This window comes from Furipterus horrens, unplaced genomic scaffold (assembly GCF_987537825.1).
Source record: "Furipterus horrens unplaced genomic scaffold, mFurHor1.1.pri manual_scaffold_2, whole genome shotgun sequence".
Taxonomy (NCBI): domain Eukaryota; kingdom Metazoa; phylum Chordata; class Mammalia; order Chiroptera; family Furipteridae; genus Furipterus; species Furipterus horrens.
In genome coordinates, this window is record NW_028327172.1 from 211,906,480 (window position 1) to 211,933,435 (window position 26,956).

Below are 26,956 nucleotides of genomic sequence, written 5' to 3' on the forward strand. Positions count from 1 at the left end.
CTGGGCGGTCACACACAGTCTACAGATTGGGGTCGGGGGGAGAAATCCCACTTGGGTGGTTCAGGTTTACCCTGCAGAGCCAGCAAGACAATGGGGAGCCCCCAGAATGTGCTCTGTCCTACCTCAAAGTTTCCCTGAATCCCTGAGTCCCCATTCAGCGTAACCAGACTTTCTAAATAGGTATGGCATTCTGTAGCTTGGATTTCGAACATTGTAGGGTAGTCTGAGACTTTCCCTTGGTAAAAAAGAAGAAAAAAGCCCTGGCAGGGTGTCTCAGTTAATTAGAACATCATCCTGATACACCAAGGTTGCAGGTTCGATCCTCTGTCAGGACACATACAAGAATCAACCAATAAATGCATGAATAAGTGGAGCAACAAATAAGCCAGTCTCCCTCTCTTTCCCTCCCTCTCCCTTCCACTCTCTAAAAATGAATGAATAGGAAAGGAAAGGAAAGAAAGAAAAAGTACAATTGACAAGATTTACTGAAAGAGAAATCTTAGGACTGCATACAGAATTCTGTAGCTTTTTTATTTTTATTTTTTCATTTTTTATTATTCTATTACAGCCTGTAGCATATTTAAGTAAAGGGAAAGAAAATCAGGAGGGATCATTGGATGGGAAGAGAATGCATAGAATTTAGAAGTATTCTCTCATTTCTTATTCATTTGCCATCCGATTTTAAAGGAGGACAAACACGGTAGGATGGTAATTTGTTAAATGTAAACTTCTTCCAAAGGAAGGTGCTTATGCTATTGAACTTGAACTTGTTGGTGAAACTAAAAAGAACCTGTCTTCCAGCTCCTTTCAGCACCCCACAAACAGCCTTTTTCTTCCTGCTCACAGGTCCTGAGGTTATCCATTAACAAGATTTTCTGTTGTGTGTTTAGGTCGGAAATTCGGGCTCAAGAACAAATGAAGAAATTCACAGCAAATCTCCTAACAAAGAAGGTACGTGAATGAATTTCACAGTGATCATTCTAGTAGTGATTATAGTTACCTTTTCTTAAGTGCCTCCTCTGTGCCCGGCCCTGTGCCGATTACTTCTCAGATTTGCTCTTATTTAATCAATGAAATCCAGTCAGGTGAGTGTTAACAGCATCGCATTGAGGAACCAGTGGCTGCTTCCAGGCCCTGCAGCGTGTCCGTGGGGCCTTGCCTGCAATAGAGGACTTTGCCGGTTGCCTCTTCCGTGGCCCCATCGTGTGCGATTACTAAGTGTACAGTCCCTGCGGGTCATACAGCGGGAGACGTTCTGTGCTGCCCTGCTGACGGGCAGTGTCAGGCTGGCCCATCCCAGGGCTCAGGGCTCGCTCCACGACGCCCCCGAAGACTGCCGACTCCAGAGGGATAATCTGCTTCTCAAACAGGACATGGAATTTCCTTCATTCCTACTGCTTTTGTTAATTCTCTCTTCCAAGAATGGGGGAAGAGGTCTTAGTGCCCTGTATATACAGTTATTTTTATAACGTGTTATGCTATATTTGAAACCAAAGTAAAGCAGCAATAATTATAAATCCGTGTATAAACTCATCACCTAGTCTCGTCATATCTTACAATTTAGTACATTTGCTTCAGAAGCTTTTTTAAAATGCTGCAGATACAGCTGAGCCCACACGAGACCCTCCCAGCCCCAGTCCCAGCGCCCCCTTTACCCCACAGGGAACCACCACCCTGCCCGCCGTGTACGCTGCCACCCACAATGTGCAGCCTGTGGTGCGCGCTTTAGGAAGAGCCTGTCACGTAGGAACGGTCTCCACGTTTGTTACGTCGGCACTATGCTCTGAAATGTTACCGTGTTGACGCTGTCTGGTTACTGCCCTTCTGTCTCTCTTCAGTGTTCCACACGTGAATAGTGCGGTTATTTTTTGCTTCTTCGGGCTGTTGTTGCCACTTCTCCCCATGGCAGAGAGTGCTCCCACACGTGGCCCTGGCCCTGCCTCCCCGTGCTTGTGTCGTGAGCGTGCCTGTCACTGTAGGCGTGCCATTGCTGGGCCCGTGGGCTCCTCTCCAGCTTTACTGAATGAGCCGAATTGTCACTCCATGCCTCTTCCCGTACTTGGTGTTGTCGGGTGGTTTGGGATGTTGGCTAACCTGATGGTTACGAAGTGGGTGCTTCTGCGCGCTCTGCTGCTACGCCAGCTGCCACGTGACGTCCAGGGGCCTCCTCCCTCCTTGAACCCGTTGGCTCATGTCTAGAAATGGACACTGTGGGACCTTGCCAACGTAGCTGTCGTGAGGAACCCGTCCCAGTCGTCTGTGATGTGCTCCTCCCCCTTCCCCTCCCCTTGCCACACGTACCCTAAAGTAAGAGTTGAAATTAGTGAACATTAATTAAGGTTTTTTCTTCTTTATACTTATTACTCAGATATATCCAGTGGTAGAAAGGACAACACAGAAGCCGTAAGAGGTCACAGTGTTGAAGCAAATTCTAAAGAGGTGGGTTTTCATAAGAAGCTCAAGGATTCATGTTTCATACAGTGTTTTCACCTGTCCACCAAGGCTTGACTTCTTGGTATGTATGAGAAATAAAGTGGAGTGGTGAGAGTTCTCCCTGTCACCTCATCTGTGTGTGCTCGGGCACTGTTCAGGTAACTGACAGACCCCGGGGCCATTTGGACCTGTCCTTGCAGGATACGCAAGCATCCTTTTTCACCTGCTGCCTTTCATCAGCCCTTTTGCAGGTACTAGAAACACTGCCAGTTAGTCCATGATGTGCTGTCAGTTGTAAGGCATAGCTTGATTCAGAGATGGTAAAATAAGAAATACTTTAAAATGTGTTTTAGAGCTGTTGAGTTATAGTATGTAACCAGAAACATTTGAATATTTTGTATGGATTTGCATTAGAATAAAAAAACAAAAACAAACTCAAGCTTAGTCTAATTCAAATCTAGATGCCAAGAGTATTATTCTAGACTTATAAGATTTATATAAAAATGTGTTCCAAAGGCTAAAATCGAATGTGCCCCGTTTTGATAGGATGCGAATTCGAGTGCCTTTAACAGAGTCATTCTTTAATTCCAGGTGGAAGAGAAAGAGAGACATACGCCTAAAAGAAAAAGAAAGAAGCATTACCCCTCTTCAGAAGACGAACTGGGTATTTAGAATATATATCTTTCTTTTTCAGACATCTTTGAAAATCATATTATTTTCACATACAAAATAATGGGATGATAACAAACATTCTAGAGGGTAGTACAGGTGACCCTTGATCAGTGCAAGGGTTGAAGCCCCCACCGCCTGCAAAGTTGAAAATTTGGGTGTAACTTAAGTGAGCCCTCCTCATAAACAGATTCCCAATGAGGAAGGAAAATACAGTTGACCCTTGAAGAACATAGGTTTGAACTGCACGAGTCCACATATTCGCAGATTTTAAAAATCAAGCCCGCGTTGTTCAAGGGCGAATTATAATTATTTACTCCCTATCTCTTGAGACCAGTTTGACACTAGCTTAACCCCTGTGGGGTTGTTTCTGGATTTGCTCTAGAAACTACATTGTTTCCTGGGAAACCCAACTCCTGGAACACACATGGACCCGGGCTCCCTCTGTCCCCCGGGCCTGGCGTTACAGACAAATGCCCCGCAGAGCCAATGTGGCGCTGTGGTGGAGGCTTGGGAGGGCCCTGCTGTGCCTCCTGCTGTTGGGCTCCCCCCGCTCTGTGACGGTGCCGTTGGGTAGCGCTCGCTGCAGCGATGGGAAGGGTGCTCTCTGCGTGGTTTGTCCAGGGCAGTAGCCGCCAGCCGTGTGTGACCACTGAGCACTTGAATGTGGTCAGCATCAACGAGAGACTGCAGTTTTAGCTGTGTTTCATTTTAATACATTTAAACTTCTGTGGCCACGTGCAGCCAGTGGCTACCATGGTGGACAGGGCAGAGACTGACCCTTTACTACCCGACACAAAGAACACATTCAGCAAGTAATTATTAAATAATATGTGAAAACGTCCAGACAACTGCTTTTGTTTTTTGGTGAGGAACATAACTATTTATAGTTATTGAATTCATACTATATCTAGGTATTATCTGTGGTACTTTATACGTATTTGTAATAACTGTGTGTTAGGGATTATCACCACTTAATAAAAAAAGAAAAAGATTCTGAGAGAGTCCCAGCCCGGCCCACGATGTTAATCACTAACCTGTACCTCTGAGGCAGCCCGTTCAGGAAGCTGGAGGACATCTGGGGGCTTCGCCTGCCCTGAACCCTTTCTGTAGAGCTGCTGTTTTTTGCTGTCGTGAGCATCTGTGGGTTTTTATATTATTATTTATTGATGTTCTGGCTTTGCCAAGGCCTGTCCCTGTTCGGGGCTCAGGTCACGTGACAGTATACCTCCGTTGTTTAGGACCGCTAGCTCTACTGCCTCACGGGCCTGAGAAGGACGTCCCAGACTCTGTTACAGGAGAACTGTGCGTTTGGTTTTCCATTTAGCTTTCATGCCTTGTGATTCTGTCCACACTGACTTACAGATGACAGTTCCGATGTCCCGGATCCCAAAGCAGAAGTGGCACAGAGGCAGCGTTCTGAGCCTGAGCCGCAGGACTCAAAGGTATCTCTTCCCCATTTCCGTTTCAGGTGTCGGGAGTAACCTGATTCTGTCCCTGTGCACATATTTTCTTTTTTCATTCCATTATCGCTTTTACTTTATGTATCTCTTAATAGCAACCTCTGTGTTATAAAAGGTGTATTTTTTAGGCTCAAAAAAACGAATATTGCACTTTTTTTAATGTTATTTTTTTTTTACATAAAAGTTTACATTTAATATTGTTGTAAGATAGACACTAACAGAAATCCAGGGACATTTTTTTCCTTTTTCTTTTTTTAAATTTATTGGGGTGTTGTTGGTTAATAAGATTATATAGGTTTTAAGTATAGATTTCTTTTCTTTTTTTTTTTTTTAAGATATTTTTTATTTACTTTTAGAGAGAGGGGAAGAAAGGGAGAGAAACATTAATCTGTGGTTGCCTCTTGAGCGCTTCCAGCTGGGGCCCTGGCCTGCCACCCAGGCATGTGCCCTGACTGGGAATCAAACCGGCGACCCTTTGGTTCACAGGCCGGCGCTCAGTCCACTGAGCCACCCCAGCCAGGGCTAAGTATAGATTTCTATATAACTTTTTACTATATGATTTATATGATTGTACTTTATCACAGTTTTAGATATAATCCTTGCTTGGGTTTTGTTCAGTCATATTGTTGACTTCTTTAAGTTTTTAGATGCTTTCTTCCGAAGTGTAACATGCTTTTTTACAGATATACATACACCATATCAGTGAAATACAGGAATGCATGTGAATATAAAATGTTAATATTCTGCCTTCTCTCCACCTGATCTCCTGCCCCTAAAATATATACCGTGCAAGGATGGCCAGTACCCATTACTTTTTTTCCTGTGGTTTAGTTCCATCTTATAGCTTACAGTTTTTTATTTCTGCCCTCCTCCTCTTGCTCTAGGCCCAGCTTTCTCATCTGCTGGTAGATACCGATTCTTGGCAGCTCTTCCATTTCTGAGACTCAGTACTGCTAAGTGACTACTCTAGACTAGCTCCCTCTCCTCATTCTCTCCCTTTCCCTAATTTATTTTTTCCACCATATTCCCAAAGCATTTAAATCAGCGTATAAAAATATATGCAGCTGACTTCCAGTCACTAAAACCAGTTCAGTCCTTTTTTCTCTCAATAGCTGATGAACTAAATAAAGAGTAGTAAAAGAATTTTAATGACTAAAGAAAGTTACATATCATCTTGAATTTCAGTGGAATGTAGCCAAGGAAGAAACGGGCCTTTAAGGCTACCACTACCCTGTCCTCCCAGAGCAAGAATCCTGAGATAATACTCCTCCGTTTGCAGAGAAGCTAAAAAATCATATGTGTATATATATAAATGTATGTATATTTTAGATATATATATAATATTCTCAACATTATAAAACAGCACTCTAAGATTAAGCCTTATTTATATCATTTCTGCTCATATATTAGTATTATAGTATAAACATTCTGGTGTTTCATACTCAACACTTTTTTGCAACCAAAGTGAGTAATTTAACTGGAAAGATAGATAGATCATTGCTGTCCATCAGCCCACTGAAGACCCTTCCAGTTTACCCCTTCCTCCCGGGGGAGGAAGAAGTCTGTACACGTTTCTGTCTTATCTCCGGAGTTTCTCTCCAGACACAGGGTCCAGGGCGAGGGAGAAGAGTGATTTCCATTCTGCGGGGGTGAGCAAAAAAATAGCAGCGTCGGTGCCTCATTGCAGAACCTTATCTAGTGTTCTTTTACCTTCAGAATTTGTATCTTTTTTGTAGTGTCACTAGCTGCAGCGGTAGTTACTTTTTAAAAAGTTTGCAACAAACTATTCCAAAAGGCCATGGGAAATTTGTTTTTGAAATAGAAAAAGCTTTGGGAGGATAAGTGGAGGCAGTTTGAAAAAGAGACTTCTTGTCTTGGTCAACTTCTCTGCAGGGAGAGAGCTCTGGGGATTTGGAAGAACCGTCTAAAACAAGTCCTCACCCAGGCCGCGCCGCTTCCCGGGCCATGGAGGAGAGAGGTGAGTTGGGAGAGAAATAGGCCTTCCGACCACCGGCTCTCTGGCCAGACCTCACCGCCTGAAATGGCACCCTCTCCTGCACTTCTCCGTGACGCTCCGGTCACACACCTGCTTACTGCCTGTAGGGCTTGGGCCTCGTTTCTCACCTGGATCCTCTGCTACCCAAAGTGTGCTGCTTACCCGTTAACCAGACTCGGGCTTACTAACTTCGGTGGCCCAGGCCTGAGAGTGCAGTGCGCGTGCGGGTGTGACGGGGGCTGCGCCGGTCACCTTGGTGGTGTCGCAGCCGCGAGGCTGACCGCGTCCCCAGCTGTGACTGAGCTCTGCCATTTCTGCAGATGAATATAGCAGCAGTGAAGCTGCTGGCGAAAAGACAGAGCAAAACGACGATGACACCGTAAAATCTCAGGAGGTAAGGAAGGTCTTCATATTTGTTTCTTCTGCTGCACTTGAGGACTAAAAATAAATAAAGTTGCACTAAATGCTGGTACCTAAATTTAGTCCTTTCGAAGGAGTTGAAGGAGCTTTTTTTTCCCTTTGTTAAGAACAGTGGAACACCATTTCATACAGTGTATTTTATCAGTGTCATTTTGATTAATTTTGTTCTTTTCATCCTCATTTTATCCAAGCATTTGTATGAGACCTACTTCTGTCACAGCCACGTAGGATCAGCCCAGAGCTGTGCCACTTTGGCCACATCGGGCTCCTGCCCTGGCAGCTGAGCACAGCTGAGCCATGCACCGGCTCAGGCCAAAGAACGGGGGGCAGCTACCCCTGGAGTCTGGACAGGACAGGACGGGAGCGGCGGCGGCAGCGGGCTGTGCACGAGGCCCGCCGGCAGTCCCATGTGGGACTCCGGTTCACGAGGCCGGGTTCAGAGGCTGCCTGCTCCTGGCCTATTGGCATTTGCAGAGAGCCCGGTGCGGCGCAGAGTCACACTGGCCTGGGACAGGCCCAGAAATCAAGGGAAACTGCCTGCCCCCAGCCACATCTCCTAGATAACCATCGCCAAGTTTGCCCGTCTTTTTAATGGTTTTTTCTGTTTCTTATACTTCTGTATGAGAAATTCAGTGGCCACCTTTATCCTTCATAAGAAATAACTTTGGTCACAAGTGACTGGACTAGCCCCAGATCTAAATGGCTGTACGTATTTATTCCAGAAGTGAACGTTGGCACCAAGGGCTCACTTGCATTACATTATCTCAGATTCCTCACGGCCGTGGGCTCCCCCTGCAGCTGCCAGTGTTGGGTGAGGGGACCGCGCTGAGATGTGAAGCCCTGAGCCCAGGGCGTGTGCTTTCTGAGTGACAGAGCCAGCAAGGAACTCTAAACCTCATTTTGAGAAAGGGAGATATTATTTGTATAATAGAGGATAAATCACTCTTTTTCCTTTTCCCCTTAGGAAGATCAGCCAGTAATTATTAAAAGGAAAAGAGGAAGACCTCGTAAGCACCCTGTGGAAACAGCGTTAAAAACAAGTAGGTATTGGGTGTGTTTTTAGCTCACACAAGAAATTTTCAAACTGAGTTTCTAAGTGAGCTTTATTTTTGCATTTTTTAGAAGAAGACTGCAGAACAGATACTGGCGTTGTCACTGTAAGTAATTGGGATAGATGCAAGCTCTCCAAAAGTTTGCCCTTGACCTCAAAAGGGCATATTGCAGTCTCTAGTATTTTAAGAACTTTATTTTTTTTTAAGTATTTGAAAAGCTTTAAATTACTTTCTTAAATAAAACGTTAAATAACCATTCAAATAATACCTGATTACTAATATTTTTACATAAGCATTATTAGTTCTTCAGTCTGATTCCTTCACCACTTGTGAGTTTGATTACATAAAAATTTTCTAGGGACTTACCCTGTTGTGGTCACCCTTAATTAAAATAAAGAACTGTGCTGTATTACATGGTTTTTAGATAGTGCCTTCTCTCTGAAAACTGCTAATGTCTCCCTGTGTCACTACTTCCGTGGCATCCCTTTTGTAATAAATTGTTCCCTGCTTTCAGTGAAGGAAGTTACTCAGTGGTACTTGCTCTTTGTAAACATTCTTCATCTTTGAGCCTGAAGCGTATGCCCAACTAAATCATTGTATCAGGATTTCATTGCGAGAGTTTCAGTGACGACATCATTAGGACAGACATATGTCCGCTGACCTAACAAAAGCAGATGGGACTCAAGCCTCAGCTATACGCCTGCTCCCAGCCCTGTGACACTGGGCCAGTCCCGTGACCCTTTGAGACTCCTTTTCTTTGGAGATCATAGAATTATTGTAAGAACAAAACCGAAGGGGCACCTGTGAATACGTTCCCCAACATGTGAGCTGGTTTGCAGGAGTTGTTGACATTGGGCTGCGCTGCGTGTCCTCCAGCACCGGGACTGGGGTGGCCGGGGAGAGGGCCGAGGCAGCCATGATAGAAGCACAGCATCCGTGGGCGCTTGGTGCCCGGGTGCTCTGCCTGCAGAAGATGGGGCCCGAGTGCTCTGCCTGCATAATGAACAGCAGTCCTAGCCCTTCTTTCTCGGTGGTGATGACACTGCTGACTTCACTGTTCTCTTTCTTTCGATGTAGGTGGAACAGTCCCCACCCGGTGGCAAGCTGAGACCGACGCCCACAGGTCCGTACCCACAGCGTTCCTCTGCGTGTGCCGGAAGGAGGGGCACGGGGGCCTGGCTGGTGGGGGAGCTTCCACGGTCTCATGAGTCTCACTGAAGTGGGTGGCCTGCTCGGGGAAAAACGGTTGTCCCTGTAGCCATGAGAGGCTGTGCCTGTTGGCTTTTCCTGTGATCTGAGCTGTTACCAGTTTTAGAAGTCTCAGGAGCCTTCAGAGAGGAGGGCGAAGACAAGAAAAGCAAACTGGGGAAGGCGCTTTGCCATGTGCCAGCCGTAATTTACTGGGCACGCGTGAGGGAGAAGTAGACCAGGCTGGGACAGGACACTCTTTGCGGGAAGCACGGGTTCCGCTCAAAAGCCTGTTGTTCTCAGAAGAGGAGTTCTGAGAGCAGCCTTTGCAGCTGACAAAGCCAGGGCGCGGGAGATAAAATTGTTTCAAGTGTGTTTGTCCTAGTTCCAAACGTTACCGATTAGCTCTGGATGGTGGGAGGATGGGAACGTTCCATGTTACTTGTTACTGCTGCCTACATTTTCCAGAGTTTTTTACAATGTGTATATATTCATCTCATGGTTTAATAACTTTTACAATAAAAGCAGGAAGAGCCATTCGTGGATTTTAAAGGGTTGACATAGGCCAAAAATGAGTGCGACGGCTATTTTGGATCAAATGAACAGTGTGGTCAGATCAGGAGAGGACTTATTCCCATCACCGGTGGCAAGCAAATGTAGAATGTGACAATTTCTCTACGGTTAACTGTGTGTGATCTGGTGGTCACTCTTCAGTTTCTCGTATGTCTTAGAAAAATAAGGGTTATCGGTTGGTTGGTTGGTTTTACAAAGAAGATTCTGCTTATGTTTGGCTTTTAACCAAGTTTTAGTCACAATATTATAATATTTTAAATCCATATAACGGAATTTATGTTACCTGAATGCCCTTTAAAAAACTCAAATTGAAGCTGTGCGATTATGTTTGGAGTTTTGTTTAGCAGTCGTTTTCTGAACCTGGGTGGTGATGGCCAATGTGAGACGGGACTCTTTGCTGGTCTTTTTTCTTGGCTCAGCTCCCCTATATGTGTTAGCGTTGGATATAGTGACCTTGCAGAAAAGGCCGACTTCTACTATCTTGTCACTAATAAGTATCTGGGTTGTTGATTGTCTTACGAGCATTTCATAGTTTTAGCAATTCGAAAGTAGTATATTGACCTAGACTTTTTTTTTTTTTACCAAGATCCAGTCTCAGAAAAGTATAACACCTACAGAAAGCAAATATGTAAAGAACAGGCAAATACACCCTAACACTGTCTTATGATATGTATTTTTTTAGTTACCACCATTAAGTATCTAGTCAAAGAATTCCAGCTCAATTTGCCCAGCTCACACAGCTTACTAGCAACAAATCTTTGGTGTCTTGACTTACGTTCCAGCATGCCAGCTATTCTGACTCAGACTGTCCTTGGCTAATACAGAACAATGATGAGTTGTACAACAGGGCATTCATTAGCGCTGATACAGGCGTAGACCACAAGCCGGACTGCTGATATCTAAGTTTGCACTGCGCAAGTATTAATCCAGAGATTTCCTTTCTCTTAAAGATGAGTCCAGTAAAGAAACAGGGGCCCTACAAGAAAGAAGTGTAAGCAATGTAAGTGTTGATTTTCTTATCAAGATGTGTCCTTGAGAAATAAGCTCAGTAAATGGCAATAGACTGCTCCGTCAACTTGAATGTCATTGCTTCTAGGACGACAGCGAAGAAAAATCAGTAGCAAGCGTGCGTCGGAGAGGAAGGAAGCCCAAGCGTTCACTCACGTCATCGGATGATGCCGGTGTGTGCCTAGCAGACGCTTGATTACAGAGTCTTAATCACCTCTTTAAAGCTTTTCTTTGGATGATGAAAAAGTCAGTGGGGTACAGCTAGTATTAATTCTATGTAAATACGTGTGGAACGGCTGTAATCCTGTGTCAGAAATGGTACATCCCAGATGCTTTTCCGAATGCTTGTGCAGTCCGCGTGAATGCTGGCTGCGAACTGCCTGAGTAAACTCTCCTGAAAGTGTTTGAGACTTAAGTTAAACAGTTGTGGAGTTCAAGTACTGAAGCAGAAAGGAAATGGAAAACCACTTCTGCCTGCAAGCCCCTAATGCCCTCCGTTCTGAACCCCAGGACTCTGGCCTTCGGAAGAAGTATCGTTGGGATTGTATAATCCAGGTGTTACCCTTCTGTTTGAACAGAATCCTCAGAACCGGAAAGAAAACGCCAGAAATCCATTTCTGAAGCAACCGAGGACAAGAAAGACCAGGAGTCTGAGGAGGAGGAGGACGAGGAGGAAGATGATGAGCCCTCGGGAGCCACCACGAGGTCTGCCGCCAGATCCGAGGCTCAGAGGTAAGGGGCGGGGGGGCAGCTTCCAAGACCTTCCCCAGCTTCTCCACCAGGGAACAGCTGGGTGGCGTGGGGCTGTTTTCGGGCCTCGCTCCTGCCCCAGTGGGGGTTGTGTCTTTTCCTGTCGTCTTCGGCAGCGGCACCTGCTCTCTGCCCTCTGGCGTTTCAGTTCCTCTTGCAGAACCTGTTCTCCATCGTAAACCGGGATTGAGGGTCACTTCAGACTGTTCACCAGGTGTTCGGTACCTGAGTGGTGGAACCCATTCAGTCCCTTTACAGTAGCTATGGAACATGAGTACATGTCGCACATGCGTAAAAGCACAGACAGGTGCAGCACAGTCCCTACGCACCCTCTCTGCGCTGTGGCAGAGGCTGGTCACGTGAAACTGCCCATACGTGACCGTTTTTAACTTACTTAACTGGTAACTTCATGTTTCCCAAACTCTAGCACAGCCAGAAACCTCTGGAAAGCAGTACCATAGTCCAGGGAGTTTGCACAGTACCAGTCACTTCTCCCTCCTTACGTCACAGTGTACGTGACAATGGTCAGGGCTGGGCGCAGTCCTGAAGGAAAGAAACCCGTCAGCTCGGTCTGAGCAAACATTATTTGCCGATTATACTCCATCCCCCAACCCATGTCGTTGTACCTCTTTACATCAACCAGTGTTCCTCCCCCCGCTGCACATTTTGAGAAATGTTACATCAGTTTACAGTTTAATAACTTTTTCTAAAGCGTGGTTTACTTTCCCAAAGACCAGGTTTTAGCGCTGGAAGGCTCTAGGTGCTCCCATGGCTAGAAGGAAGATGGGGGTTTCCTATTTGTTTATTAGGTGGGACAGCTCAGATAAACAGAAGATAAAGGGAAGGCAAGTCAGAATCACGATTCCTGTTGCCAGGAGGGGGTGGGGGTGCTGGCGCTCGTTCGGGTACAGAACATCCCACCAGCCCTCCCTCACAGTCGTGGGAAGACCACCCAGTGTGGTAGGGCCCGCCTCAGAGAAGATTCCGTAGGCCTTCGGGGCTTCCTCAAGGGAGTGTGTAAAGTGGCTGTCACATTTGTCTTCTAATATTCATCCTTCAAAAATAGCTGTTGGTTGCCGTGGGGCTCTCTGGCCACCGGGCTTTACCAGTGCTCTCCCCTGGTGCGCCTCACTTACAGACGGGTTCTTTCCCCTTCGGTTCAGGTTCCTCGGCATTGGTGGGTAGGTCCAGGGTGCTGGCGTCTTCGTAAATCCCGGATTCTCAGGGTGAGGTGGCTGTCCGTGGTTCAGTGCCGCTCAGCGATCGGTGCCTCGGTCACTGCGCCAGCGCATGCCTTGTGCAGGTGACCACGTGGACCCATTACAGGGCCCTTACATTCAGGCCTGTGAGTTGTGCTTTCATGAATCTTGGCCCCTTTTCCTCTCTCGTGAGCACGTCTGAGCTCTTTATCTTGTCCGCCAATATATTTTCTGTGTGTCACAGATTTTTCTTTCTCTGCACCACTGTAAACTCTCACACACTCAAAGCCATGCGGAGTCTCAGATGACACGTGCTCTGCTTATTAACTGTGTTCCAGGGGACCAGCTATTTTCCTGCTTTTAGTCCCCATTCTCCGACGCAGGCCTGAGGAGCATCATCCTTTCTGCAGCGTCCCAGGGCCTCGCGTGTTTAGGGCTGCCACTGCCCAGGGCTTCTGTGCTCTAGTTCAGAAAGCACCATAGCGAGCCATGTGCACGATCTAGAAATTGCCAAAAATCAACCAGAGATGTTACCTACCCATGTAAAAGTCAGTACATCTGCCCCGGTAGTAAGTCCCTGCTCACACTTCAGGTCATTCTTAACCCTCGAGACTATTTTTGGCACACTTCCCTGAAGACTTATCTTGCCAGGTAACTGTCTCTGGGGATCATTGGTTTCCCAGATGGAAACCTACTCCAAACATAATAGCAAGGGTGCAGGGGGGAGTCTTGGTGGCCTCGCCTCGTGGTCCCCTACGCAGAACTGTCCGCGATACCTGTGAGCGTCACATGTGACGCCTGCCCACCAGGACCGAAGACGAGGCGTGTTTTCCCTGAGCGGTCACAGATCTGAATGCCTAGTTCAGTCGGCTCAGCACCACGGGGCACCTGCCGGCCCGGAGCCACTTCTGACTCAGCCTGCGCGCTGGAGAGGTGGGGGCATAACAGTGGGGTGGCCCCTTCAGGCACCTCCCACCGTAGGCTGCGCGGAGTCCTGCTCCACCCTGGCTCCTGCCAGCTCCTGCAGTGCCCTGCACACCCACCCCCGCCCGCGTCAGCCCATCCCCTTCTCCTTCCTGCCGCACTTCCGGCCGGCTGTGCCGTTGCTTTGGGCATATTAGCTTTGTTTCCCCTCTGAGCTCGGAGCGTCTGCCTTGAGATCAGGGACTTGTCTTACTCTCCGGACATTGTAGCACCGGAAAACACCAGACCCTTCACAGTGTTCAAAACCCATTCCGACATCTGGGACCGCATCAATCACAGCATGCTTATAACGCGTGGATGCGTCATCGTCCCCATGTACAGAAAGGGAAGCAAACTCAAGTGCCAGGCTCCTCGTACAGATTGTCCCATGAACCCTCATCAAGTAAAATGTAGTATTTTCCTTATTATTTATATGAGAGAAGAATCTCAGATCCGTTCTTTATTTCTCAGAGTGTACAGACCAATCACAGAGGCTCTTGCTAAGACGCAGACCTCTGATTCTGGGGGGCTGGGCAGGGCCTGAGAGTCTGCATTTGTAACAAGCTCCATGTGTGCCAATATGCTGGTCATCCTGCACTCAGGGCCTGGTGACCTCCCGGGCTCACGCCGCGGGGAGAAGCACTGACCCCAAGCTTCTGTTCTCTGCTGCATGGCACCTGGCACAACCCCGGACACCCCACCTGTCCAGTAAGCAGGGCTCATTTCATGGCTGGCGGGTTGCCCTAGACATGGTTAATAATGGGCCACGCTCAACCCAGCATCGGTGCTAGGTACCGAAACTTCATCATACATTTGACCCAGTTTGAGTTTATTTTGCTGTCAGAGGAACAGTAAACAAACATGTCTTCCTTCGGGTGAAGTCCCATTTCTCCCATCTCCTGCAAGTTTAGTTTCCCAGGTGTGGTGTGCGCTGGGCTTGGTACCAGGCCCTGGAGATGGGAAATGACTGAAACCCAGCAGCTGTCCTTGAGAAACATCCTGTCTAGTGGGGGAGACGCATATGTGACTCCCAAACCTTTCTGACAGCGAGAACGTGCTTTGTAATACTGCAGTGGTAACTGAAACCCAGTTTTCATGAGCCAGGCCTAATGGACATGACGCCAGGGGTGTTTTCTGTCTTCTGTTAATACTTTGTTGTAAAATAATGTCTGTAACCTGCCGTGGATAAGTTACCATGGTCGGTGCTGTGGAACTTCAGGAGTCGCTTCCCGGAGGAGTGGCTTTTAACTGGGGCAGAAATGAAGTTTGCCAAATGGGAGGTGTGGGGTGACTCCCCTCCCCCCAAAAAATCATGCCGAAGCATGAAAATGTTAAAGAACACGATGTGTTTGGGAAGGGAGTACTTTGGCAGGATGCAGACCAGGGGTGCAAAGTCAAGGGTAAATGATCAAGGACTTGGTGGGTTGTGCTGTGGCTGACGATCCTGAAGACCTCAGAGAGCCAGAGGTAGAGACATGCGTACAGGTGTGGGTGTCCTAATAGGCGTTTCCGACGGATAGTTCTGGTGGCGGAGTAGGGAGCAGGCCAGGGCTGCGGGCGGGGCAGGGTGTGGGGCACGCCTGTTGGGACGTCGCCCGCTGACGCTGCGCCGTTGGACTGCGCACTCCCGGGGACGCAGTAGGGGCAAGCGTGCCGCGTCCTTGCCGCCGGTTCCCACTTGGGGTGGTGCGCAGGGGAGTGGCTGTGGATTATTTCAGAGAGAACAACTGGGACCCAGAGGGGAGGGTTGACTTGACCAAGGTCAACACCTGGAGTAGGGCCGAGCCGGACGTGAGCGCGGGCTTCTGCCTGCCCTGCGGGTGAGGCTGTCCGTTCGGCACGGGCGCTTCCAGAGCCCTTTTCCCGTATATAAACCTGGCCCGAGTATTCTCTTCTTGGCTCACAAGATAAAAACTTAAAAAAAACTCCCAAATCATCGGTAGCAGATCCTTTTAACCCCTCGCCACTGCCCGGCTTGTGTCCGCTGCAGGTCAAAGGCACAGCTCTCCCCTTCGGCCAAGCGCAGGCGGGAGGCCAGCCCCCCGGGGGCGCGCACGCGAGGCCAGCAGCGGGTGGAGGACGCCCCCGGGAAGAAGGCCAAGCGATCATCCTGAGCTGACCCCGCCGGACCCGGGAGAAGAGGGAGAAGGCCCCAGCCTCCGGCTGTAGGCTCCCCGTTTTCTGCTTGGTTTTTTTGTTTTGTTTCGTTCTTAACCAGGGAAAGGACATGCATGTACTCTTCAGTTCCTAGGTGCAAGCTTTTACTTGTTCTGTTTTAAACAGCTTTATAAACTGTTGTTCATAGAAGATAGATATTATGTACATTTACTTCAGATAAAGGAAAATAAGTTCACTTTGTATCTGAACTCGAAGCAAAGTAGTTGTATATTTTAGCATTCGAAATTGGGGCTTCCCGATGGGGCACGTGGCGAATGCAAGCCCTTCAGCCCGTCAGACACCGGGCTCCCTCCTGGTCGTCTGTGTACAGTATATAAACATGTAAAAACAGGCTGTATTCTACTCTGTGTATGATGCTAATCAATGGACACTTTATTTATTTTACAGAGAAAACTTATCTGTGAACTTTACTATATATCTGTTTATTTTATTTTATTTTTTTAATTGAAAAGGGGGTTTTAAATGCTATGCAGTCATTAGTAGCCGTGTTGTAGGGCCGCCTGCCTGTGACCACGGACATGAGCGGCAGGAGACGCAGCCTTCCCGCATGTGCTCCCGTGAAGTCGTGCAGCTCAGGCGGCCCCGTTGCTTTCCTGTTCACAGTTGTGACTTTTTTAAAGGATGTTACTTGTTCTTAGATTACACTCTCCCCTGTGATTTTACCACCAGCCCCAGTGGGAAAAGAGGCTCTGGGTCGGGTGAAGTCGCACCCCGTTACCTGCAGCGGGAACACCCCCGCCGCCCCCTCCCCCACGGGGCAGCGCTCGCTCCTCTCTGCTGGTCCGCGGCTTAACCCGTATTCTCTCCATATCATTCCCCGTGAAGAGAAATGCTTTGAAGATTAGGCCACTCCTATCATGCTTCAGGATTTTATGTTGTTTCCTGCACAATTATTTCAGGATACAAACTGGCTTTACTGCCAGATCTTTTTTTAAACATCTTTAATCTCGCATATGAGCAAAATGTCCAACTTATGTTTTTCATATAAGATCAAATTTGTCTCTAGCAATGTTGTGATGAGTTGCCAAATAATTGAGATTATTTTAAAATGTTTTATTCATATTCTTTTTTTGTAATTAAAATTTACATTCAGTGTGAATTTTTTTTTTTTCGACGCAATGTAAAGTGAATATTTCTGTCATTTTACATGGTTTCTTACTGAGATTTTATATATAAATTATAAAATGTTTCCCAAAACTTGAGTAGTAAGACTTTTTCTTTTCTGAACTTAAATTTCTCCCTGTGAAAACCATTTCTGCTCTTTAAATGATTTGTCTTAGACTTGGGGAGGGTGGGGGGCGATGGGAACGCTGAGGTGGCTTGCTCCTTTTTCTGTTCCGCTTTGATCCCGGGGTTTTATTCGCCGCCCATCCCGTACGCGAGAGTAGGCACGTTCCCTAACGTCGCTGCTCCCGGCCTGCGGTGAAGTCAGGAACGAGGGGTTTCCCACAGCACGCGCCAGCGGACGCTTTTCTCGGGGAGGGAGCACTTGGATGGCCAGGGCTTCCCACTGAACCGCCGTCCTGGGAAAGGCACCTGTGGGGCTCCTGCGCGCCCAGCACCCGGGGTGCACAGGGGAACCCAGGCCCCGGCGACAGTGCATGAAGCGAACAGCTGCGCCGCACCGAGACTGGCGGCCAGTCCCAGCACACAGCGGGGGTCAAAGGACCTTCCTGACCAGAAGGCCCCTGAAGGACTAACTAACTCCTGGCAGGGAAAGAAAAGTATTTATGTTTAGTGTAAGATGGGGTTTCAGGCAAGGGTGGGTGCCGTTCTCAGCCACGTCCCCCTTTCAGACACTTCCTGCCCGAGAGCTGTGCGGGCAATAGCTGTACTTCTCTGCATCACACCGAACACCAGCTCCAAGACACGCTTCTTCACACTGCAGCCCTTCCGGAAGGTTCACTGGACACCTTAGAACACAGACATTTCCAAGAAATCTAGTTAATTTTGTTTAACCTGGAATTTTCCAAGTTATCAAGCCTTAGGATCTCACGCACACATACACACACACCCCATGGATCACACACACCCATGGATCACTCACATAAAAACACACACACACATGGATCTCACACACACACACACCATGGATCACACACACACACACACCCCATGGGTCACTCACACACATACCCCATGGATCACTCACACACACACCCATGGATCACTCACACACACACCCCATGGATCACACACACCCATGGATCACTCACATAAACACACACACACACGGATCACACACACACACACACACCCCATGGATCACACACACACACCCCATGGGTCACTCACACACACACCCCATGGATCACTCACACACACACCCATGGATCACTCACATAAACTCACACACACACACACACACACACACACACACCCAAAGTAACCGCCCCGGGCGGATCAGGCTCCAAGTTCCATAACTGGGGGAGCTGAAGCCCACGTGCTAGCATTGCCAGGACAGACCATGATCCCAGGAGGCTCAGGTGAGGGTTTTCCGCACTTGGCCTTGCTAGTGCCACAGAGGTGGCCCCCCTTGACCTGCGGATATAAGTGGGCTACAGGTTCCTTCCACATTCTCTTAGCAGCACGCTTGATTTTTTTTTTTTTTTAAACAAATATAAAATCTCGATGTGTTCTAAGTAATGATTTTGTTCAAGTGGTGCCTTGGTTAGTATAGTAACCAAGCGGGGAGGGGACCACTTGTAATCCCACAAGTCAGATATATTTCCTCTTCGATATGTAATTCCTTTTGGTTTTATTTGGTTTACATATATATGCAAAACATACTACATTTCATCAAATCTAAGATGCTATTGGTAATAAAAATGCATCATTTCCTTTTTTTCCCCACTAAGAAAAAAAAACTATGACAGAAATTAATCTGTCATATCAACTGCTTGTTGCTTTGAAATGTCTTTCCTCAGTTCCTCCCACCTTTAGCTGGCGACTAGGCGTGGACCGGATGATCCTTTGCACACACTTCGGGAACAAAACACAAAGGCACCGCCCACTCATGGGTATCTTCCTTTCCTCGGCTGGTAGGAAAAGAAAATCACAGGCACGTCGCATTAAGCTGCTTCTCGAGTCAAACCAGCGCCCTCTGACCATTGTCCTGGGGATGCCCTCCACTTCCCTTCCCTTTCGGATCCCTTGAGGCCTGTATCCCACATCTTCCCCTTGCTTGCTTGTTTACTCCCATATTTTGATGAAGCACCAGTACATTCTGAGAAATGCCCTCTGCGGTAACTAAGAGATCATACCCAGCACCAAGCTTTAATAATAATTCCAAGGACATAAGTAGTTGCCAGGCCCAAGTGGACAACCCACCTGCCTCCCTGGCTCTTTCTCATCAGTACACACATGCCCAGACTAACACATGGAGTCTAAAGAATGCCTACAGCTCTGTACACAATCAAAAGCCAGTACGGTGATGGGGGATCTCTACTCAGGTAGTTACAGAGCTCTGTGTGATGTTTCCCAGGGAGCCATGCCCCCAAAATCAGTAGATTCCAAGGGCATGTGTGTGTGTGTGTGTGTGTGTGTGTGTGTGTGTCTGCTGTTGTTGCCATAAGCAACCCTGGAGAGAGCAGGCATCTCCCGATAAAGCCCTTCCACAAGTATTAACTAAACCCCCTCTAGCAGTTGGTCTGAAGGCCACACATTAGAGTGAGCGGGAATTTCTGCCTCCAGGGCAGTTTCTTCCTCCACTGGGGGGCATCCATCACTGTTCGCTGGATGCAATGTCTTCCTACTGCATCATAGGCAGTCACTTTAGACCTTGGTTTTAGTCATGGGACAGCCAACTAATAGAAACCACATCACTTATTTTAACAGATCATTTAATATTGGGAATGGGCTTCAAGAGCCATTAAAGGACAAAGAAGCAACAGGACAACACAATGTGACACGGACTAACCAGAAAACAGCCGTCACTGGGTCCCCTGGGCTTGGGGAACCTAACGGAAGACTGAGGTTGGAAGGCTGTGGGGCGGGGCGGGGAGAAAGCCATGCAGAGCTGGGACTCAGGAGGGCACTGCCCATTTGGTGGCATCTCAGACAGGACACTGGGGCTTGTCCTCAGAGAGTGGGGCATCTGGAGCCAACAGCCACAGCAATCAGCTGCCCCCACCGGGGGAAGAGCCATCGCGGCTGGGGGATGCTAACGGGAGGAAGGGTGACCCGAAAGAGGAAGCATGTCCCTTCTGGAGCTTCAGCCTTCTGGTCTCTTGCTTGACATGAGCTGGAGAGCTGGCCGGCAGAGGACCAATGGTGTTCGCAGGGTCCCGTCCCGCACCGCGGAGCACAATGGAGATGGTGGGACGGAGAGAAAAGACAACAGCTTAACCATCCGCACAACCCACGCGTCTGCCTGCCCACGTCCATCCACCTCCCGCTTCCATACACGCTTAGATTTCTACACAAGAACCGCTGTGATACGGATCTCCCTCATTCCCTTGTAAGCTCAGCAATGCACTGGAGCAGCGGTTCTCAGCCTGTGGGTCGCGACCCCTTTGGGGCTCAAATGACCCTTTCACAGGGGTCGCCTAAGACCATCAGAAAACATATATATAGTGTTTTTGTGATTCATCACTATGCTTTAATTATGTTCAGTTTGTAACAATGAAAATACATCCTGCACATCAGATATTTACATTAGGATTCATAACAGTAGCAAAATTACAGTTATGAAGTAGCAACGACAATCATTTTATGGGTGGGGGTCCCCACAACGTGAGGAACTGTATGAGAGGGTCGCGGCGTTAGGGAGGCTGAGAACCACTGCCCTGGAGTCTGCCGTCGGGGTGTCATTGTACCTGGCATCTGCGCGTTCTGCAGCCGTCGGGCCTTGATCAGGGCCCAGGAGACCCTACTTTCTAACAAAAGCTCCACAGACATTTTTCAAATCTCTGCAGAAATCATGTGTCCCCATTCCCTCAGTCCCTAGCTCCTAAAGGACCAGCCTCTCCATTAGCTTCTAAAAAGCGCAGTTCCCTGGGACCATGTGCAGAATCTGGTCCGTGCTGGGTTTTTTTAAAAAATATCATCTTGTCAAAATGAGTTTATCATCAAAGTTCAGAGTTGTTTTTATTTGCAGAAACCAATTTGTCAGTCTTGAGTGAGTCTTACTTGAAATAGTCAAACTCACTTTTTTTTCAACCAAAAGGAACTATTCAACAAGGACTTGCCTGTTCCTATTTTTGACTCGTGTGTCTCTGTTTACCCTCAAACGTTGTTAACTCCATCCCTGTCATTTTGGGGTCCTCTGGTCCTTCAGAAAGATTCTTTCCCCGGTAAACATCCTTGGAGTTTAAAAGGATAGAATTGGTCATTTTGGATTCTTAAAATTAACAAGTAAATCTAACCCTTGAGTGAAATCCACATCTTAATAAATGTGTCCGCCCTCCACTCCCCGGACCCCTATGTCCTTCTGGCCTGAATATAGATTGATCTAGGAAGATGCTGGGAACAGAAGGAGACTTTGTTTTTCCTTTTCATAGTTCACTAAGAAGCTTTTTGAATCTATAGGAAGCACATGTCCCAGCCCCAGCTCACCTGCATTTGCATAGAGATTTCTCCGAAGCCTCCTCAGGCTCCTTCCTTTGACAGTTCCCAGGACAGCCCAGCCCCATCTGTTCACTTGACATTCCATTAAGCCTGAGAGCTACCACGATATCCTGTTTTCCCCTTCCTGTTTCTAGCCACACTTACTCAGGCAGAATGACAGTTTGCTGCAATTCCTGGACATAAATCTCTCCGGTAAGCTTCTCCCTGGCGCCCCCCGCCCCCAGCCCCTTCCTCTGAAAGCACAGCCTTCTGGCCCTTTCCCTTTCAGAACCCAGTCCAAAATATCCCAGGATGGAAAAAACCATCTCCAAGTGAGGCCTCAGAAGATGATTTAACAACAACAAAAGAAACTGAAATATGTCATTTGTGCCAAAAGGCGAAGGGAATAGCTGTGGCCCTGAGGACGGTGGGGAGCTAGTATGGTTTCCAGAGCAAGCTGGGAGAGACACCCCAACGTTGTGGCCGTAGTCCGCACGGCCAGGAATAAATCACTTGGCCTTTCCATGTCTCAGGTTCCTCATCCGTAAACAGAAACTCCGGTATCTGTCCCGCTGATCTCAGAGGGTTGTGGGAGGATAAAATGAGACCACTCATTCAATAAATATTTGCCAATAGCATACCATGTGCCAGGCTCATTCCTGGCAAACGGGACACATGGTGAGTCATTTAAAACTTGGTTTAGGAGATTTGTCCATATGACTGCAGGTAGCTATAGATAGTTCGTTCTTGTTGCTGTATAGGAAGTAGTAGCCTATTTTGTAAATAGGTCATAAATGATTAATCCATTCTAATTTAATGGATAATTTTTTAATATTTATTGATTGATTTGAGAGAGAGAGGAAGGAAGAGAGAGACATTGATTTGTTGTTCCACTCATTTACGCATTTATTGGTTGACTCTTGTATGTGCCCTGAGCAGGGCTCAAACCCACAACCTTGGTGTATCAGGACGATGCTCTAACCAACTGAACTACCCTGCCAGGGCTATGCATTCTACTCTTAGCAAGCATTTGAGAAGCCTTCAGGTTTTAGAAACTAGAAAGTGAGGCTATAAATATTCTGGCATATGAGGTCTCTCCAGAAGGTATCCAGCCATGTAATATGAAAAAAAGACATATATTGAAGAAGGTACAAGATATAAGAAACATTGTCCATAGGACAGTGACACCTCAGTCCCCTTCAAAGTGGGCACCTTGGGACCTCACATGGTTCTCCCAGTCACCATCAGCTGCCCTGTTGTATTTTCCTGAATCTCATCAATGCTCTGAAGTCTCTTCCCTTTCAAAGGTGATTTTAGTTTTGGGAAAAGTCAGAAGTAGCAGGGCGCCAAGTCTGGGCTGTAGGGGGCTGAGTCACCTGAGTGATTTGATGTTGTGCCAAAAAACTGCAAGAGATGTGATGCATGAGCAGGTGCATTGTCATGCTGAAGCTGCCAATCACCAGGTGCCCATAGCTGTGGGCTTTTGAATCACCTGAATAGTTTCCATGGAGGAATGTTCAAGCTTAATGCAAAATTTGATGCAGATTCATTGCTCTACTTGCTCAGTTATTTTGAATACAATGGCCATACAGGACACATGCTCTCTCAATGGCGTCTACCACCGCCACTGACTAATACAGTGTAGTCGTCATTGTTCACGCATACGCATTCCAGTCCACTCTCCTTGGCTGCCAGGTTACATCGACGTCACGCACACCATTCTCATTATATTAACAATGGCTGGACTTCTTCTGGACAGACTTTGTATATCTTTCAGTGAACTTACAATGCATATTTCTTTTGGGTCCGTTCTTTTCTAGTCTTTCTGATTATGTAAGGAAGTCTCAGGTGGGTACTAGTGTGCTGTGATATCTTTCTAGCCCTTGTCCATCTGTCTCTATAACAGAGAGCCAACTTCAGGCCCAGGCCTTCGGCATCTTGCTATATCTAACTCGTTTACTAACACTGCTTTATTGGTATTTTTTTTTTAAGTTTATATGTGGTAAGGGGTGCTCCATTTGTTTATATATTTCTATATAAATATGCTTACATTATTATTATGTAGTTCATACAGAGGTTCTTTTGAAAATATGGTTTTTTAAGTTCCAAGGGTAATCATGTGCATAAAGGTATTAAGTAAATAGTGATCTAGCTGGGCGCACAGAGATGGCAAACGGTGTGAGGGGGTCTGGGGAGACTGTAATTTAGGAAACACTACTCTAAGAAAACCGTGCTCTTGGGTTATGCATCTTTGTTTATCACCACCAGGTGGCAACTTGCCCAGGTTAGTTGGTTTAATTTAAGACAAAGAGGTCAAGTCAAAGAGGTCAAGTTCGATGCATGGGCAGATAAGACACCAGGTTTCCTGGATTCCAGAAGGAAGAAGTCACAGGGGTCAGAGAGTCCCTAGAGGACTGAGGACTAAAGGAATATGTGAGTTGAGCCTGGCTGTGGAGAACAGTGTCTTAAAAGTAGCACATTTTCTTGTTTCTGTGTCCTTTGCCAGAGTGCACAGGTCAGTGGGAACTCCACGGTGGGGAATAGTGCAGACGGCCTGCAGGTGGAAGAGACAGGAGCCGAAGGTTTGGGTGGGGGAGGTGTTCACAGGAACACCGTAGATTCACCTGGCTGTGCTAGCAACTGGAGATAATAATAAGGCAGAAGAGCACCTGCAGTAATTAGCACCTGCCCCCACGGCCATCGCGCTTGACCTGGGCCTCACTGAGCCCCTCTGACATCTTGACCAGGTGCCCGAATCTATGGCCACTCTGCTTTCCAGCTAATATCTCAAATACTCATGCTCCTGCTCCAGGAAGTGCTGTTATCACTTCATGGGTAGCTGCGTGAGTTTCCGTTTTGCCAGAGAAGTTCCGGAGATGATGGTGGGGATGGCTGCACAACATTGTGAATGTACTTAACGCCACTAAACAGCACCCTCAAAATGCTTCAAGGGGTAAGTTTTATGTCATGTATATTTTACCACAATTTTAAAAAATAAACAACAAATACTACCAAAATCAATGCCACACTGTCCATCCCCTCCATCCCCAGCACCCCTAATAGGAGCTGCCATGACCTTTGGCTTGTAGCTGCCAACAGACTTCCCTAACTGTCCTTGCATCACGCCCACGATCCTCGTGGGGCACAACAGCCGGAGGAATCATCTTTTTCAGCTGTACGTCATATTCAGTTAACTCTCTGCTTAGACTCTTCCTATGGCTTCTCATCAAACTTAGGATACAGTCCGTGCTCCTTACGTGGCTTACAAAGCCCTGCACAGTCTGGCCTCTGGTTGTCTCTGGGACCCCAGCTCTTGCCCCTCTGCCCATCCCTCTCCACGCTGCAGTGCCCAGAGCATCCTGTTGGGTCCTTGAGCACCCTGTGCCCTTGGCACCAGTTTCCCCCGCTGTCTGAAGTCTCTTCCCCTATATTCTTTCTGCTTCAGATTTCACTCGATCTCAAGTGGCCCCTGATCACCGCTGCTACACCACTCTGCTTTCAATTTTTTTTTTCATGGTACGTACACCATCTGACACTTTGTCCACTGCTGTGTTTAAGCATTTATTTCTTGATGGCATTCCACCACTGGAATGTTAGCTACAGAGACTAGTCCCTTAGCGGGCCTTGAACCCCAGAGCCTAGACCAGTGCCTGAGACGTAGTTTGCACAGAAGAAGCATTTGTTGGACGTTAAATGAATGAAGGGAAGAGACTAGAGAAAGGGAAATGAGGTGGGAAATTCTGCAAGGAGAATCTGGCATAACGCCTTGAGAGCTCCCAGGATAGGTGCTTAGACTCAGAAAGGTAACAAATTTAGGAGACTTTCTTTGAATTCTGACAAGCAAAACTCATCACAAGGAACTGCACATAATATCTTCCTGTTGATCCACTCAAACCTTCTCGTCTTCCCTACAAAAGAAAAGAAAGAAAGAAAGAAAGAAAGAAAGAAAGAAAGAAAGAAAGAAAGAGCACCATCATCCACCCAATGTCTAACAGACAACTCAAATGAGAAAAACAAAACCTGAGGGACAAGACAGGCTTGTTGGTAATGCCTGAACTGGCTGATGTTTAAGGTGAAATACCCCAATTAGTCTCGTGAAAAACCTTCTTATGAATCCAAGAAGCATCCAGACTGCCTTGTGCCCGAAATCGGCATCCCGCGGGAACCTGGGTCGGGGACTCGAAAGAGCCGGCACAGAGGAAGCGAGGATGAGCTCGGCCAGGAGGCCTCTGGGCTCTGGGACCGCGTCGGTTTCGGAACTGAGCCCTACCCATGCCTGCCCCGCCCCAATATGTCCCTCCTGCCTTCGAGGGAGGTGAGTCTTCAGTGGGGATCCGGACCGTGCCTGCAGGAGTCTTTTAAAAGGAACACCTCCGCTATTAGATCACCGATAACGCGAGACCGTGGAGACATACAACTAACAGCAAAGCCATCCCGTTCGGTGACACTGACCTCTGCTTTTGGGTGCTTCGCTCGGTCGGGGCGCCACGCGTGCGGCAGCGGTGCCCGCGAGAGGGCGCGCGTCCCCCGCGGTACCCCGGCTGGAGCGCGAGCGGGTACCTTGGGGCCCAACCCTGAGACGTCATCTCCAACCCTGGCTGCTTACAGGTAAGAAAACTGAAGATCAGAAAGGAAAGTGTCTTCCGGGAAGTCGTATCGCTGCGTCGCAGGGCCTCGGGCAAAGCCCAGGCCCCCGTCGTTCTGAGCTCAACGAACCTCCATCACCTGGCGGTCTCCCTCTAACGCACCGTTTAGTGTGTTGATCGTCATGATAACGGTGTTTCTTTCCACGTAACCAGCGTGAGGCTCAGATCCGTAGGGCTTGGCGTCCTTTATTTTCAAATGCACGAAACAGAAAAATCCTTCCTTAGATTCGCCTGCCTGAGTTCCTCCTTTGACTCCCTTAAGTTCCGGGCTCCTTTTCTGATGAATGAGTCCATTGAAATGGGTCGGGAAGAGCATGAGAAACATATAATGGGAATAAATGTGAAGGTTTATGAGAAAACCGGGTTAGAGTAGAAAACCCAACAGGACTGACATAGAGAAGTCAGATTTGAATTCTGACTTAGCCACTTATTGATGGCCAAGGCATTTGAACTCTGTGACTCAGTTTCCTCGTTTGTAAAGCGGGGATAATAATGTGTCCTACTTACTACACCCTCAGGATGATGCACATTAAATAAAACAATAGGCTGCGGCTTCTGGAACTTGGCCAGTGAATAGTATTTGTTTAAATATAAAACTGCTTTGGTCCAGAGTAATGCTTTTCTGTGCAGTCTGAGACACCTGGAACACGTGTGTGACAAAACCCTGGCGCCTGGAAAAGGATGGTTTAGGAACTCGGCAGCTGGTGTCGGATGGTGGGGAAATGGCAAGTCGCTTGGCACTTGGGATACTTGGAGCGCCCTCGGGAGCCTGCCCATGGGGCCAGACGGTCAGTCCCCGGTGCGGCCTCTGCCTGGACCCGGCTCCAGAGAGCCTGCACTGGAGCCTCCTGCGCGCCCACCAGCTCGCACA

The 26,956-nt window shown here is 47.7% G+C and overlaps 1 protein-coding gene across 1 annotated transcript in view; it reads left to right on the top strand.

The window, feature by feature from the left end:
• BOD1L1 (biorientation of chromosomes in cell division 1 like 1) overlaps positions 1–16,339 on the top strand; it is a 49,812-nt gene extending 33,473 nt beyond the window's left edge. The window contains exons 14-26 of the mRNA XM_090267067.1: positions 891–951; positions 2,369–2,439; positions 3,025–3,097; positions 4,468–4,547; positions 6,459–6,543; positions 6,882–6,955; positions 7,946–8,021; positions 8,104–8,138; positions 9,111–9,156; positions 10,745–10,794; positions 10,891–10,975; positions 11,381–11,534; positions 15,705–16,339. Of these exons, the coding sequence (XP_090123193.1) occupies positions 891–951; positions 2,369–2,439; positions 3,025–3,097; positions 4,468–4,547; positions 6,459–6,543; positions 6,882–6,955; positions 7,946–8,021; positions 8,104–8,138; positions 9,111–9,156; positions 10,745–10,794; positions 10,891–10,975; positions 11,381–11,534; positions 15,705–15,828 (1,014 nt within the window). The 3' untranslated portion in view covers positions 15,829–16,339. The remainder of the gene's footprint in view (positions 1–890; positions 952–2,368; positions 2,440–3,024; positions 3,098–4,467; positions 4,548–6,458; positions 6,544–6,881; positions 6,956–7,945; positions 8,022–8,103; positions 8,139–9,110; positions 9,157–10,744; positions 10,795–10,890; positions 10,976–11,380; positions 11,535–15,704) is intronic.
• Positions 16,340–26,956: the final 10,617 nt, after the last annotated feature.